Source organism: Nannospalax galili, unplaced genomic scaffold (genome assembly GCF_000622305.1).
Source record: "Nannospalax galili isolate Female #2095 unplaced genomic scaffold, S.galili_v1.0 scaffold1082, whole genome shotgun sequence".
Lineage (NCBI taxonomy): Eukaryota > Metazoa > Chordata > Mammalia > Rodentia > Spalacidae > Nannospalax > Nannospalax galili.
Window position 1 is genome coordinate 293,654 of NW_008348580.1, and position 18,163 is coordinate 311,816.

The 18,163-nt window shown below is 39.0% G+C and overlaps 1 protein-coding gene across 4 annotated transcripts in view; it reads right to left on the minus strand.

Moving 5' to 3' along the window:
* Positions 1-18,163, minus strand: part of Focad (focadhesin) — a 399,091-nt gene that overhangs the window by 144,053 nt on the left and 236,875 nt on the right. For all 4 annotated transcript variants that reach the window (XM_029569601.1, XM_008845526.3, XM_008845525.3 and 1 more), the window contains one exon: positions 3,957-4,080. In XM_029569601.1, coding sequence (XP_029425461.1) covers positions 3,957-4,080 — 124 coding nt within the window. The remainder of the gene's footprint in view (positions 1-3,956; positions 4,081-18,163) is intronic.

An 18,163-nucleotide genomic window follows, 5' to 3' on the forward strand; every position in this document is an offset into this window, starting at 1 on the left:
CGTTGAAGATTTGGTCCATACCAGTATCCTGAGGTTCTTCTTCCTGTAATGCCTATGATTCGTAAGTTTGGTCTTTTTATGGTGTCACACAATTCCTGCATATTCCATTCTTGTGTTTTCTTAAATTTTTCACAATCTTTGCTTGAGTGGTCTAGTTCATCCACTTTATCTTCCAAGCATGATATTCTGTTTTCCATTCCATTCATCCTATTGGTGAGGCTTTCTCCTGTGGTTTCTAATTGGCTTACTGAGTTTTTAACTTCCTTCTTCATTTCAGCCTGAGTAGTCTTCAATATTTATAACTTTTTTCTGAATTTATTCAGAAGTTTATCCCTATATTCCTTCAGTTCTTTGGTTGCTTTCTTCGTGTGTTTTTAAATTCACTGAATTCTTTTATCATGTTTATAATTGTTCTTTTGAGTTCCATGTTCTATGTTATCCCTAGGGGGTTCTCACTGTACTTCTGTAGAGGACTGTTGGTACTTTATGGGGACATATTATTTTGGTTTTTCATGTTATTATTTTTTCTGTGTAACTTTGACATATAGATTTCTTTTATAGTTTCTGATTCTTGTGTGAGACTCGAGTCTTCCTTTGTTGAGTTTAGGTCTGCTTCTTTTTGTAAACTTTATGTATGCCTTTGTGGTTTACTTATTGGGTATGAAAAGTTGGTTGCTCTAGGCTTCAGGTTCTATCTTTTGATTTTATATTGGAGTGGCCTAATTGCTTTCATCTTGCTTCTCAGGACTTCCCACATTGGCCCAAGTCGGACAAGGATCAGATGCTCTCAGGCTTTCTCCTAAGGTTTGGATCCCTCCAGGAAAGATGCTGGCCTCGGGAATTTAGGGGCTGGGCTGGCCTGGGATCAGGGTCCAGGAAAGATGCTGGCCCCAGGAAGCTGGTGACTCTGCTGCCCAGGGATGCAAAGGGAGGTGAGGGTGGGAAGAGGCCCCAAGGGCTGCTGGGGAACACGAAAGATGCTCGCCCAGCCCAACCTTTTTGAGGCTTTTCAAAGTCTAAAATTACTTTTTCTTAAAAGTATACACCTCCTGTTTTCATCTATATTTCATGCAAAGGTTAGAGTATTGACAGAGACAATGTCTGATGAGACACACAAAAAGAGGTTTTGAAGGATAAATTTAGGAGGAAGAATCAGTAACATACAAACCAGCAAGAAATTTCAGCTAAGGTGATATAGCTTGTGAATGAAGATCAAGAATTATCAGATTCAGGTACTTAGCAAGATGTGATGAGACTGAACTGAAAAGGTTAAATGTTTGGAAGAATAAACTAAAGGTGAACAGTTATCTAATATAGCTATAATGAGCATAATCTGATGGCTAATCCCCAGCTCAAAAAATATGTGTCCCTGATCTTGAGAAAAAAAAGTACAGTTCCTAAAATCTTTCCAACTATGGGTCAAAAGATAGGGCAGGATATTCATACAAGACATTTTTGTTGTTCAGACACGTTCTCCCTGCAGCTCCTTAAGGCACAGAACTTGCTATAAAAATCAAGCTAGCCTCAATCTCATTGAGATCCACCTGACTCTGCCTCCAGAGTACTGAGATGAAAGGTATATTTTTCCAGGCCTGGCTACAAGAAATTCCTGAACTTGTTTATTAACCATGTATGTTATTTAGACTCTTTTGAAATGGGGAGAATGAGCGACCCTACAGGGCTCCTAGTCCCATAAAAGAATTTAAGAATGGAGTGAAATGGAAGCTTTAGGACAAGTAATTACTTTAAACTAGAGCTTTAAAAAAATAATAATACTAACATCCTTACTTAAGGTAAATCAAATTGATGGAATTTACTTTGCAGCTGCTTGTGTGTTTATTTGAAAGAAATTAATGGGAGAGACAGGACAGGATTCACTAATTTCAGAGAAATCACTTTTCTGACATCAGCACCTACTAACTAGCATATATCATCCACCTTGTATGATTCTGGTCTCTAATTTTTAGTGCTCCAGGTATTGGGGAAACTGGAGCATAGAAAAATCCAAATTGTTGTCCATGGTGATGGTTTTCAGACACAGGTAACACAACCAACTTGACTCCAATCAGAGAATTTTCTCAAACAACCACAGTTGGTACAGTAATCACCAAGGACAAATTCCACTGCAAGAATATGAACACTACAGAAGTGTCGGTCAGTTGCCACCAAAGCATTGCCTCTTAGCAACAGTTTCCTACTAGGCAGATGCTCCCCCTTCTCCTCTTCTTACTACAGGGCTGTAAGAATCAAGTAAGAGGGCACAAAGTCATCTCAAAAGCCCAAACTGTTGGCTGAGGCTGTTTTAGGGCACTATAGCGATGCTGAATAACAAGGCCTTTGCCATCCCTTGCTGGCCATTAACCTCAGGAAGCCTCTAGGCTTAGAGGAACTATCAGTTAAGTAACAGTGAACAAGACTTTGAGACTTGTTACATAGAAAGGGAGAAATGAAAATGTGGTAGCTTTGCTTAACTATACTTTTCAGGTTCCCCAGTAAAAGGAGGCAAGGACTTGGGGCAGGAGTTTTGTCTAAAAATAAACAATATATGATTAGCTAAATTTATCAAGAACCTCTGTATGTGATGAAATCAATAAAAAAATAAATTTCCAGGTTGGAAAAGGTAGCATACACCTTTAATCCCAGCTGGGCTGTATATAGTGAGTTCCAGGCCAGCTGGGGCAACAGGGAGACCCTGTCTCAAAAAGCAGAGAGAGACAGAGAGAGAGAGAGAGAGAGAGAGAGTGAGAGAGAGAGAGAGAGAGATAGAGAGAGAGAGAGAGAGAGAGGAGAGGAGAAACAAAAAACAAAACCGTTGCTAATACTTAAAAGTTCCTAATCACAATAGATAAACTAGGAAGTTTTCAAATAATTTTAAATAATTAGAAAATAAATTTTAAAATAATATGTTACCAAGCACAGTCCATAATCAGTTTCTCATGTGCAGTCTTCTGTTTCTTTTTTAAGACAAAATAGTAAGGGAAGATTACTGTTTCTCAATATGTGACCACCACATGTATGCACTGGAATACTGTTTTTAAAAGCTAAAGGTCCAATCAACTTTATATCACACTGAATAACCACATAATTCATTTTTTATTTTCTTGAGACAATGCCTCACTATGTAGTCTTGCTGGCCTGGAACACCCTATATAGATCAGGCTGGCCTCAAACTCACAGAAATCTGCTTGTCTCTACCTCTGCCTCCCAAATGTGGAATGAAAAGAGTGGATCACCACCACATCTAGCAACAGTGTAACCCAGACTGGCTTCAAACTCATGATATTCCTGCCTCTGCCTCATCAGTGTATCCTACCTGTGTGCGCCACCACAACAAGCTTGATCTATTTTTTAAAAACATTAATTCATAGTTCTCAAACATCAATGACATGAGTGGAGTACTTTATAAAAAGAAAAAAATTATAGTAGTGAAAACTACCAAGCAAATCTTCATCTAATAATATTCTCACTTAGCTTATAACAAAGGGACATTAATTAAAGCAGTGACAGGGTCCCACGACAAATCGCTTTATAGAAAAAAAAAATTTAACTTTTGAAAAGAATTTTAACTCTTTAATTCAATGAGAACAAGTTTTTAAGCTCATTTTCCAGTTCAACTTTACTTCAATCTAATGCTTTTTGGTATGTTTAAAATACCACATAAACTCAAGTCAGGTGAGGTAAAAAGCATCTGCTGGGTGTGGTGGAGCAAACCTTTGAACCCAGCACTTGGGAGGCAGAGGAGATGGATCTCTGTGAGTTCAAGGCCAGTCTGGTCTACATAGTAAGTTCCACCATATAACCTCAAGCATTTTTTACAGGACAGGAGCACTTAGCACTTAGCATTTCAACTAGAAAGTATCTAGATCTGAGTAACTGCACCTCTAGATCAGAGTAAACTGCACCATGTTTCCAGTTTTTCAGACAATGTAGATCTACTGTCACCACAAAGAAATCACCTGGTAAAACCAAAGGAGCAGTGAGTGGCAATAGTTTGAGATAGCAAGAGCCAGGAATGGAAAGATCCACAGCTTCTTCTTCTTCTTCCTCTAAGTCATCAGGAACAGGGATTTCTGGTCTTATCTGAAATCAGTAATAAGATTATAAAAAGGATGATGTTAAGACATGTAAAGTATTTTCTTTGTTGATTCTGTATTCAGATGTAAAAATTGTTTTAGACTCCAAAACTTTTTAATGTTAAAAAAATCCATTAAAATAATTTTTGAAAATCGATTTGTGTCCTGGGTTAATTAAATGGCAACTCTAGTCATATTATGTAATGTGATCTCAATTTCATTTCAAGAACTGATAGTAAAACAAGAAAATCACTATAAGAAGCTGAGTAATGACTACCATCAAAACTCATAAAATTCTATACTATCCACCAATAAAATATAAACACTGACATACTCAACATATTGAATCTCTATGGCATATAATTGAATATTTGCTCCATCTGAATATGTTCTTTTTAAAAAATGTGTGGTTCCAACTATATCTCTATCACAAAGCTTAAAATCTAGTAGAAATATGTAAAGATAGGGACACAACAAAATGCTTTACCTTACATTTTTTTAGACTTGGTGGTTGTTGCTATGGAATATGAAAACACTAAAATCAGTAATTGGAAGCTTCACTTTGTTATATCTAATTTGTATTTTGAAAAAAAATTGGGGAGGTGTTGTTCTGTGATTAGTTAGGCTTGTGTCAAACCAAAACTAAATAATGCAGTATTATCATTATCATACTTTCTGTAAAATATAACTATAAAGCAATTAAATAAAATTTTAATACTTAAAAATTTCATACACCCTATCATAATACCCACATGGAGATAATTAAGCATTAAAGGAGGAAATCAAAATATCTAAAAGTAGTTTTTATAACTGTAAAATGCCAGAACCTAGTAATTAGCATTAGCTTGTCTTCCAGAGTTATTTTTAGAAATAATTAACAATTCCTACAGACTGCCTTCTTCATAGGTTCCCAAAGTACCATTTCATTTAGGAAGTTCACTGAGTCAGGATTCTTGCAGAGGCATAAAAGAAAACAGAAACTGCTTATCTTATGTATAATAATCTCAACTCCATGAACCATTCAACCAGAACTAGAGTTATCTTCACTAGCAAAGCAACAGTGATAGTAATTGACCATCTGAGAACTTCCCAAGATAAGATTTAATTTAGATTCAGTACTGAGAACTTAATGCTCAAAGGGATAAACCAGACACATTTACAGGAATAATAATCAGGTATGCTCCAGATAGGGCAGGACAATATTCATTTATAATGCTGCGTATCACAGACATCCAAGCACACAGCAAACCTTTCAGTACTGAAAAGCAGTTTCCTGAGTATCTCTGGTTTGCACAGACAGTTGAAATTTTCTAAGTTTAATATGAATGAGAATTGTCCTAGGGATTTCAGCCAGTACTAGGAGCCTTCAAATTTTTGAAAAATAAACAAACAAAAGAGCTAGTTCACTGTCCCTTTGGCCTGCTTCCTGACTTTTTAGATATAAAATTTTTTTTACGTATATGAGTGTTTTGCCTGCATGTAATGCATGTGTACCATGTGCATGCAATGCTGCAGAGGCCAGAAGAGGGTGTTGGAGCCCCTGAAACTGGAGTTAGAGAGGTTATTAGCCACACCTTGACTTTATATAGAATCAAATATCTTTGGAAATCAGTAAAATAGTTACCATTTTTAGCCCAGCAATTCTAAAACTAGATATATAAAAGAGATAAAAATCTATGATCACACACAAAACTTGTACACAAATGTTCAAAGACATGTTGTTCATAATAATCCCCAAATAGAAGGGCACCCAAATAGTCATCAGCTTACAATGAATTTTTTGAATGGGAGTATTTCCATACAATGGAATATAATTCATCCATTAAAGAAAAAAATGTAAATTTGAAAAAGAAAAGAGTTAATAAAGGGGCCAGCAACATGGCTCATTGAGGTAAAGTACTTGCTGCCAAGCCTAATGACAAAACTTGGACCCACATAGTGGAAGGAGAGCCAGCTTGTCTGATGATCTTCACACATGCCATGGTGCACTTGTCACCCACATAAATAAATAAATATTTGAAAAAAAGATATAATAAAGATCATATGAGAAATTAATAAAAAATGGAAATACAAAAAAATCAATGAAACAATTAATTGTTCTTTGATAGGATAACCAACATTGATGAATGCTTAGCCAAACAAACCAAAAGAGATAAAGAAAAGAAACAAATGAATAAAATTAGAGGTGAAGTAAGATACCACTGAAATCCAAACAATCATCAGAGAATACTTTGAGAATTTATATTCCAATAAATTAAAAATATACAAGAAATATCTATTATATACAAAAATTAAATCAAGATGATAAAAAGCCCAAACAGATTAACAATGTACAATGAAAATGAAGCATCAATAAAGTCTCCCAACAAAGAAAAATAGAGCACTGAGTAGATAAAGTGGAGGCTCAACACAGAGGAATCATTTCCTCCATGCTTCCAAGTGAAGCCAGCCATGGTCAAGCAGGATCTTTGACTTATCTTCATATAGGCAGAACTGGTAAAAAGAAAGGAGCCAGGGACTCCTCCCAAGCCCATGTGACCCCTGAGGAACAGATCCTCAAACAGCCTTAAGAGTAAAAATAAATTAGTTTATCTCAGCCAACTGTATGGCCTTAAACACCCAAAAGGAAAGTATAACCAAAGATTAAAGGGGACAATATAATTTTTAAGAGTCCATATGTATAGTTAAAGGCTACATAACAAGCAACAATGCCAGATAAGCGATACCTTCTTTTGAGCTGTTGGCCGGGGTGGCCAAAGGGATTCCTAGATAGTAACTCAGCATAGAACTGGGAAAATGAACAGCAGACCCCAATTTTATCCAAAGGAATATAGACAACTGATTACCGCTAGATGAGGAACAACTGACCCTCCTAAAACAAAGACCTCTAGATAGGCTGATTAGATTCACCAGAAGTGCAAGTAGTGTGGAATGGCTGGGGATGCCGACAACACAGCAGACAGTAGCAGGGATATCAGAGTATAAGGGCTCTAGTTGGGGGAGGGAGGCTATGGGAGGGTGCCATCTGGAAAGTGGTTGTATAGTTGATTCACCAGAAGGGCAAGTAGTGGGGAATGGGTGGGGGTGATGACAAAGCAGAGAGTAGCAGGGATATCAGAATATATATGGTTCTAGTGGCAGGGGAGGCTATGGGAGAAGAGGGTGTATAGAGCAATAAGATGGTTTGGGATGTTCTATATGACATACACACAAAAAAGTCAACAAATTTTTAAAAAATGAAATATATTTGAGGAGGAAGCATAAAAACTTACATCATGTTCATTAGTAGAGGTGATAAACATTACCACTGAAATCTACCCAATGACTTTATAGACATACACAGGTGCCAAGGATCCGAGTACAACTGATTATGACTAGTAATAATCAGATACATACAGATTAGAGATGCATGAGCCAACATCTCAGTGTTATTAGCAAAAACAATGTGTCTTTCTGTAAGAAACAGTATATTTAAAAAATGAAATGGGGATCTTTTCTAAAGGTTAAAAACTCATTGCCCAGTTCTAACAAATCTTTAGACCAACACCAATTCTCCTTAACTCCATGAAACAAAAGACTACTTACAAACTCATTTTATGAAGACAGCATTACACTGATCCCACAACCAGGTAAGTAAACAATAACAACAAAAATAACTGTAATCAAATTTCCTTGGTAAAACTCCTCAATAAGATACTTGCAGTCAGCCAGGCATGGTAGTACACAACTTTATTCACAGCAGAGGCAGGCAGATCTCTATGAGATTAAGGTCAGACTGGTCTACACAGTGAGTTCTAGGCCAGCAGGAGCTATAGGGAAATCCTGTACCATAAAAACAAAATAAATCTGCCATCAAATTCAAAAACACACTGAAAAGATCAAACACCATGATCAAGTTGAGCTTATTCTAGTAATGAAAGCATGATTCAACATACTTAATTCACATAAAAGAACCAACACATAAACATACAGCACACAGGGGCTGGAGAGATGGCTCAGCGGTTAAGGGCACTGACTGCTCTTGCAGAGGACCTGAAGACCCGGGGTAGAATACCAGCACCCACATGGCAGCTTATAACCATCCTTAATTCCAATGCCAGGGGATGCAATGCCATCTTCCGTCTTCTGTGGGCACTGCACAACACAGGTGCACTCACATACATTCAGGCAATACACACATATACATGAAATAAAAATAATAAATGAAAAAAAATTTTGGATGTTTTTGAGACAGGGTCTCCCCGTGGCCCAGCTGGCTTGGAACTTGCTTTGCAGACCACACTGGCCTTGAACTCACACAGATTAGCCTGCCTCTGCCTCCCAAATCCAGGGAGTAAATGTATGCCTCACCACGCCCAGCATAAATAAAATATTTTAAAAAGAAAACAAGACTTGAGGTATCACAATACCCAATTTCAAATTATACTATAGAATCACAGTAACAAAAAGATGATGGTATTAACATAAAAACAGACATAAAGATCAAAGGAATAAAACAGATGACTCAGAAATAAACATACTCAGTTACAACCATGTACTTTTCAAAGCAACTGTCAAAAAATATAGAGACAAAAAGTCTCCTTAAGTAATGTTAATGAAATTGCATATCCTAGTAGAAGACTGAAACGAGATCTGTATCTCTCACCTTCTATAAAAGTCAACTAAAAAGTAATTAAAGCTCTTAATGTAAGGACTGAGAAATTGAAACTGTAAGACAAAAATCTAGGGGAAACACTTCAAGGTATAAACATATAGGCAATGATTTTTTTCTCTGAGGGCACAGAAGTTCTTTTTTATTAAAACAGGATCTCATGCAGCCCAGGCTGACCACAAACTTCCTAGGTAGCTGAGCCTTGGCTAGAGATCCTGGTCTTACAGGTATGCACTATCACACCTGGCCAGCAAAGACTTTTAAGTAGGAACCCAACAGTACTGGAAATAAGAGCAAATATTGACAAAGGGGATTGCAAAAAAATAAATTGCTTCTGGACAGCAAAGAGAATAACAGTGTGCAGGGATAGTATAAAAAAATAAAAGAATTTTAAAAATCAAACACCAAAAGAACAAATACATTCAAAGAACTGGAAAACTAATTTAACAAACACTTTTCAAATGAAGAGATACAACTAGCTAAAAATTACATGCAAAAATTTTAAGCATAGTAAGTCATCAGGCAGATATAATACAAAACTATGTCAAGAATCCAACTACAATGACAACAGCTTCTATGAAAACAATGAAAAATAATGAGGCAGTGATGAGGGGGTAAAGGAACCCTCATGTACTTCTGGGGGTATAAAGTATAGCTGCTCTATACCACACGCAGGCTGCTCAATAAACTAAAACTAGAACTACTGTGTTATCTACCTGATAGAAGAACCTATACCACATCTGGGTATATACGTGAAAGAAATAAAAGTGGTTTACTATAGGGATACCTGCTTAAGCATGTTTATTGTGACACTATCACAACAGCCAAGTCATAGCAAGGAACAGCTGGATAGATAAAGAAAAAGTAGCGTATGTACACAATGGCATATTATTCAGTCAGTGAAAACCTGTCACTTGAAGAAAAGTCAATGGAATTACAGACTGTCATGTTAACAAATCTTGTATGTTTTCTCATATATATGAATCTTTCTTTAAAAATAAAACACATGAGCCAGGCGCTGTGGTAAGTTCCAGATCTGCTGGGAATACATGGAAATCCTGTCTCAAAAAAACCAAAAGAGGGGGCTGGAGAGATGGCTCAGCGGTTAAGAACACCGACTGTTCTTGCAGAAGGCCCGAGTTCAATTCTCAGCACCCACATGGCAGCTGACAAATGCCTATAATTCCAGTTCCAGGGGATCCGACAGCCTCTTCTGTCCTCCACAGGCATTGCACAACATGGGTGCACTTACCTACATGCAGGCAAAACACACATACACATAAAATGAGTAACAGAACCCAGGCCATTAATATTTCTAAGAATCACTAAAGAAAAGTTAACAGAAAAGGAATGAAGAAAAGTAATCCAATCATCAATATTACATGGTGTCATTTCACATTCATGTAACTGGGTCACATGAATACTAAATTATCTATGATGGAGCAAACAGAAGGTCTATATTTCTAATCATAAATTAGAAATATATAAATTCTTTTTTTTTCTTTTTTTGAGACACTGTCTCCCTGTAGTCCCAACTAGCCTGGAACTCTCTATGTAGATCAGGATGGCCTTGAATTCACAGAGATCGAGAGATACACCTACATCTGCCTCCTGAGTGCTGGGATTAAAGTTGTGCGCAAACATGCCCAGCTCTAATCATAGATCCTTAAAAAAATTTATAGATGTAATTTAAGTGTAGATGGAGAACACCACCCCAGAGTGCCATGTTATGTCCTCTCTCTGGAATGGGGGAGGGGGAAGCAGGGGACTGCCAAAGAACACCCAGATCCTCCCTCTACATGGTGCTGAGCTTCCCCTAATTGCACCAAACCCAATCCATCTACCTGGGACTTCCTGAGGCCCCTCCCAAGGCTCCAGGGCAGATCTGGCTTTGGTAGGCTAAGGACGAGGTCCTAGCAGACAGCCTGAGAGGGTGAGTTCCAACCTCCATCAGTGTAGTGGCTGTGATCTCAGCAGACCTCCAGATAGTGCTGACTTCTGGCATCCCTCTGGCACAGGGGCTGAGAATGCAGGGGGACTGCATGAGAGCACCAGGATCCTGCCTCCCTGGTGGTGAGCTTCCCCTAATTGTGCCAAATCCACCCCCCTACCTGAGATTTCAAGAAGCCACTCCCAAGGCACCAGGAATGATCTGGCTGTGGTAGGTTAAGGCTAAGATACTGGCAGACAGCCTGAGGGGGTGGGCTCTCACCTCCATCACTGTAGTGGTTGTGATCTAAGCAGACTGGAATAGGGGCTCAGAAAACAACAGACCAACTGAGAATACCAAAATACCACCCCCCTTAGGGAATTTGCCAAATTTTCAATGAGGTCCTGGTGAACAGGGTCCAAATCTTCAAAGGAAACCTGAGTGTACCTGACTGGAACCAGACTTGGGCTTCTGTAGATGCTCCTGAATAGCTGATCTGAAGCCATCAGATCCCTCCAAAATAAAACCTGAGAGAACCTGAAACCTACACCAACCAGCTTTATATAACCAATAAGGAAAGGACCTGGGCACCCTGATTAAAAAAAAAAAAAGCATATTTCAACTTAATTTTCATATCAGAATCATAAAAAACAAAAGAAATTCACATGTCAAAATCACAACGAAAGAATAATAAAATGGAAAGCCAAAACACTATGTTCCCACCAAACCCCACAGGAATAGAGGAAGGAGAAGAATTTCATGTTGATGATATTGACCAGAACTTAAACAGGATTGTAGAAGAGAATTTCCTGAAATTAAGAAAAGACATCCCCACACAAATACAGGTAGCACATAGAACTCCAAACAGACAGGATCAGAAAATAAAGTCCTGACGACATATCATAGTAAAAACACTAAATGTATGGAACAAAGGGAGAATACTGAAAGCAGCATAAGAAAAACAAGTCACATAAAAAGGAAAACCCATCAGAATTAGAACCTGCATATCAGAGCAAAGTATGAAAGCCAGAAGAGCCTAGACCAAGGTATATCCAGATCTACAGGACAACAGATGCCACCCCACAATACTTTACCTAGGAAAAATGTCTAATATAGTTCAGGGGGAAAGAAAAATCTTCCATGACATGAATAGGCTGAAAGAATCCATGTCCACAAAACCAGCCCTTCAAAGAATACTTGAAGCTATACAAAGAACAGAGAAAAGAAGAACTGTACTACATGTGTATTTGTATTTGTATTTGTATTTGTATTTGTATTTGTATTTGTATTTGTGTGTATATGTGTGTGAATGGGGACATCTATACCCCAGGGGTAATGAAAGAAAAGAAAAAAATAAAAGTGCAATTGAGTAAACACAAAATTAGAGAACACAAACAGCAATCAAAATGAGGGCAACCAATACATCTTTCAATAATAACTTTAAATATCAATGGACTGGACTCCACAGTCAAAAGACGCAGGCTAAGCAAGCGAATGGATTAAGAAACAAAATCCATCTCTTTGCTGTCTGCGAGAAACCCATCTCACCTTCAAGGACAGGCACTACCTTAAGGTAAAAGGATGGAAAAGAGTATTCCAAGCAAATGGCACTAAGAAACAAGCAGGGGTTGCAATTCTAATATCTGACAAAATAGACTTCAAAGTAAACTAAACAGAAAAAATGAGGAGGGTCACTTCCTTCTGATCAAAGGAACAATTAACCAAGAAGATATTACAATCTTGAACAATAATGCACCAAACTCTGGTGCACCCAAATTCATAAAAACAACACTACAGGGCTTTAAGACACAGATGAACTCCAACTGAGTAATAGTAGGGGACTTCAATACCCCACTCTCTCCATTATACAGGTCAACTGGACAAAGAATAAATAGAAAGATGTCTGAATTAAATGATACCATACATCAAATGGACCTAACAGACACCTTGCAATTATTCCACCCAAACACCAAAGAATACACTTTCTACTGAGCACCTCATGGAACATTTTCAAAATCTGACCCCGTACTAAGGAGCAAAATAACCTCAACAAACACAAAAAAACTGAAATGATTCCATGAATTCTATCAGACCACAATGTAGTAAAGTCTAAAATCAACACTGGAAAAATCCCTAGTCACTACACAAATTCATGGTGATTAAACAACATACTCCTAAACAATGACTGGGTCAAAGTAGAAATTAAGACAGTAATAAAAGAATTCCTGGAATTCAACAAAAAGTACAAGACAAGACAAGACAACAAAACCTCTGGGACACTTTAAAAGCAGTCAAGTGAGGGAAGTTTATAGTTCTACGTGCCTACATTAAAAAATTAGGAGCCCAAGTAAATGGTATAACACTGCAACTTAGGACACTAGAAAAACCAAATGAAAGCCAAACCCAGAAGAGAAGAAATAACAAAAATCAAGGCAGAAATCAATGAAATACAAATGAAGAAAACAATACAAAGAATCATTGGTCTAAGAGTTGGCTCTTTGCAAAGCTAAACAAGATAGAACGACACTTAGCCCAGTTAAATGAAAGAAAGGACAAATTGAAATCAACAAAATCAGAGATGAAAGGGGAAACATCACAACAGACACAGAAAAGATCCAGTACGTTATAAGGGAATATTTAAAAACTATACTCTATTAAATTTTAAATCTAAAAGAAATGGATGGATTTCTAAAATCATGGGAACCTCCAAAGTTAAACCAAGAGAGATCAACATTTTAAAAAGACCCATAACATACAAGTAAATCAAAACAGTAATACGAAGCCTCCCAACTAAAAAAAAAAAAACCCAGGCCTAGATGGATTTACAGTAGACTTCTACCAAACATTTAAAGAAGACCTCCAACCAACCCTACTTAAATAATTCAAAATGACAGAAACAGAGGGAGAACTCCCAAATTCCTGCTATGAAGCCAGCATCACTCTAATACCCAAACTGGGTAAAGACACAACCAAAAAATAAAACTATAGACCCATATCCTTAATGAACATAGATGAAAAATTCCAACAAAATACTTGCAAACTGCAAACAGATATACAGCAAAAAGATCATTCACCATGTCCAAGTAGGCTTTCGTTCAGAGATACAGAGATGGTTCAATATACACAAGTCAATAAATGTTATAAATCATATAGACTCAAAGACAAAAGACACATTGTCAGGGCTGGAGAGATGGCTCAGTGGTTAAGAACACTGGCTGTTCTTGCAGGAGACCCGGGTTTGAATCACAGCACCCACATGGCAGCTAACAACTATTCCTAACTACTGATATAGGGTATCTGACAGCCTCTTCGGTCGTCCACGGGCATTGCATGATACAGGTGCACTTGCTTACATGCAGGCAATAAATGCATACACATAAAAAAAATAATGAATAAAATATTTTTTTAAACTCATTGTCATCCCAACAGATGCAGAAAAGGATTTTGACGAAATTCAACATGCATTTATGTTCAAAGTCCTAGAAGGAATTGGACTGGGGGGAACATACCTCAACGTAATTAAGGCCATATACAACAAACCGATACCCAACATCATTCGAAATGGGAAAAAACTAGAAGCATTCCTATTAAAATCAGGACTCAGACAAGGATGCCCACTATCTCCAGTCCTTTTCAATACAGTACTTGAAAGTCTTGCTAGGGCAATAAGACAGGATAAGGAAATTAAAGGAGTACTAATTGGAAAAGAAGAGGTCAAACTTTCGCTGTTTGCAAATGATATGATATTATACTTAAGATATCCCAAAAGTTCCGCCAGAAAATTCCTAGAACTTGCCAGGGAGTTCGAGCCAGCGACCCCCAGGCAGTGATGATTGGGGATGAGTAAGCACCTGGCCGTTCGCCAGCCCATGCTGCCCCCATTATCCGGGGACACTCAGGCGCAATGGGGAGCCTAGTCAAGCAGGGACTCATTTATTGCAGGTGTTACAGAGCTTATAAAGGCACCTAGAAATCTCCCCTCCCCACCCCGAGGGTGTATCTTAAGGATGGTCATGTGCTGATCATGCACTCCTCAGCAGTGCGGAAGGATTCTTCAGACTTTCAAAGCAAGTCAGGCCGCGTCCCAGTAACTTCCTCTCGGACTTCTGCAAGGTTGGGCCTTTAGGTCCCCACAAGAACTGACCAACACTTTCAGTACAGTGGCAAGTTATAAAATCAATCTACAAAAATCAGTAGCCTTTCTATATACTAATCACAAGCAATTGGAGAAAGAACACAGGGAAATGCTCCCATTCACAACAGCTGGGAAAAAAAAATCTTGGAATAAATCTGACCAAAGACACCGAAGATCTCTTCAAAAAAATTTTAAATCATTAAAGAAAGAGACTGAGGAAGACACTAGGAGGTGGAAGGACCTCCCATGCTCATGGATCTGAAGAACTAATATTCTGAAAATGACCATCCTATCAAAAGCAATACATAGATTCAATGCAATCCCAATCAAAATTCCCATGACATACTTCACAAAATTAAAGAAACTATCTTCAAATTTCTATGAAAGTACAAAAGACTCAAGAGAGCAAAAGCAACCCTGAGGACAAAGAGCAAAACAGGGAGATTAACATACCAGATCTCAAAGTACACTGCAGAGCTATACTCACAGAAACAGAATGGTACTGGCACAAAAATAGACACATAGATAATGGAACATCATTAAAGAAACAAATTCCACTTGTTAAGAAATTCCCGTGGACTCTCATATGAACATTTGAAAATTGCCCTATTTTGACTCTTTTCTAGTTCACTGTCTAGAACTTGTAATGCTAATTACTCTTGCCTTTACTTTTCCTTCACATCTCCTATTCATCAGTCAAGGACTTTCTTTTCCCCCTACAGATAAAAGTTATGCAATTTGGGAGTCTTTTAGATAGAGCCACTGAAGGAGAACCCCAACTGCCTCACCCTGTGTCCCTGTTCAGCAGGGAAGAAGCCAGAGCAGTCTGCATCCCTATTCCCTATTGGCAATTTGGGTAACCCCTTCAGAGGATGGCATGATAAGAATAGGAGGTAGGAATTGGCAAGGCAGTTAGGGTAAAAAGACACCAAAGAAAAGTAGCCAGTTTCTTGGCTAAAACTCACAATGTCGTTGGGCCTCTTAACATACTCTGTTCCAAAGCCCAAAATGTCAAAACTATTTGGGAGCTTTTATCTAATCCTTAAATGAGTTTAGGGTTACCTCTTCAGAGAGGGGAATGTTAGAATAGCCAAAATTCCCATAAAAAAAAATCAGTAAATCAAAAAGAAGAAAGAGTACATGAAGTTATCAGAAAAAAAGTGATGGGGAGATACGATGGAGTTGGGGGGGGGGGAGTGGGCATGGATTTGATCAAAACTCCATATATGCATGTATGAAATTCTCAATAAATTATTTTTAAAAAAAATAATTCAAGGGATTACACTTTCCAGACACTAGACTTAAGCCTACATAAAATATTATTTAGACATTTATTTCACATTGATATTTTGTTTCTCAGCAGCAAGAGCTACTCAGATGTAAGACTTCAAATCTTGGTCTGCAATACAGTAGGGCCCACTGTGCCTAAGGGAGAAAATCCACTATTGTTCTAAAATGACAGATAAATTTGCCCCCCACACACACATCTAGAAGCCTTTGAGAGGGAACTGACATTGATTCTAGCCACTTCAACAGCTATCAAAGTGCCTGAAAACAAATCCTGAATCCATCACTCTCGAATACAACCTTGGCAGTCAAAAGAAAAATGAGGAGGAACCCAATAGAGGAGATGTTTTTGGAAGCTCTCATCGAGAAATCCCAAAGGACACTGATAGGAACATTTGAAATTTGTCCTGTTCTGACATTTTCCTGGTTCCCTGTCTAGAACTTGTAATTCTAACTCCTCTTGCATTTACTTCTTCACATCTCCTGTTCACCAATCAAGGACTTTCTTTTCTCCCTACAGTTAAGACTTATACAATTTGTGAGTCTGAAGGGGTACCCCAATTGCCTCACCCTCCGTCCCTATTCAACATGGAAGAAGCCAGAGCAGACAGTGTCCTGATTCCCTATAGGCATCCTCTTCAAAGGATGGTGTGATAAGAATAGGAGGTAGGAATTGGCCAGGTAATTAGGGTAAACAAGACCCCAGAGAAAAGTAGCCAGTTTCTTGGCTAAAAGTCAAAATATCCTTGGGACTCTCAGCCACATACCCTATTTGAAAGTGTATGGCTTTAAACACCCACAAGGAAAGTATAACCAAAGATTAAAGGGGTCAATATAATTTTTTAAGAGTCCATATGCATAGCTAAAGGCTACATAACAAGCAACAATCCAGATAGGAGATACCTTCTTTTGAGTTGTTGGCCAAGGTGGTCAAAGGGACTCCCACATAGTAACCCAGCATAGAACTGGGGAAATGAACAGCAGATCCAAATCTTATCTAAAGGAATGTTGACAACTGATTGCTGCTAGATGAGGAACAGCTGACCTTCCTAAAACAAAGACCTCTTGATTGGCTGACTAGATTCACCAGATGGACAAGCAGTGGGGAACAGCTGGGGGTGCCAACAACACAGCAGACAGTAGCAGGGATAACAGTGTATAAGGGCTCTAGTGGGTGGGGTGGGGGCTATGTGAGGATGCCATCTGGGAAGATGGTATATAGATGAAAAAGATGGTTTGGGATGTTCTGTGTGATATACACACAAAAAGAATCAGTAATTTTTTAAAATGAATTATATTTGAGGAAGAAGCATAAAAATTTACATCATGGGCACTACTATCCTCAGGCCTCTTGGGGTAAGTCTATAGCGCAGCTCTCCGCGACCACGCGCCGGGACTCCCTAAGCCACATTCACCCCTCCATCTCCCGCCCCCTCGCCATTCTATACTCCTAGTTTGAGCCCTGCGCCATTCCTAGTCTTGGGGCCCCAGACACCTGGGGAACCAATACTGCTTCCTGACCCTTCTCACCCAGAGCAACTCAGTCCCTTTCTTGGGCTCCAGGAGCACCGCTTCTGGTCGTGGCCCCACCCTCAACTCTCTCTGCTTCCCTCGACCTGCACCACCTGCTAACTCTCCTAGCCTGCACTACTATCCTCAGGCCTCTTGGGGAAAGTCTATAGGGCAGCTTTCCGCGCCTGGACTCCCTAAGCAACATTCACCCTTCCATCCCTCCCCCCTCGCTGTTCTATACTCCTAGTTTGGGCCCTGCGCCATTCCTAGTCTCGGGGCCCCAGACACCTGGGGAACCAATACTGCTTCCTGACCCTTCTCACCCAGAGCAACTCAGTCCCTTTCTTGGGCTCCAGGAGCACCGCTTCTGGTCGTGGCCCCCCCCTCAACTCTCTCTGCTTCCCTCGACCTGCACCACCTGCTAACTCTCCTAGCCTGCACTACTATCCTCAGGCCTCTTGGGGAAAGTCTATAGGGCAGCTTTCCGCGCCTGGACTCCCTAAGCAACATTCACCCTTCCATCCCTCCCCGCTCGCTGTTCTATACTCCTAGTTTGGGCCCTGCGCCATTCCTAG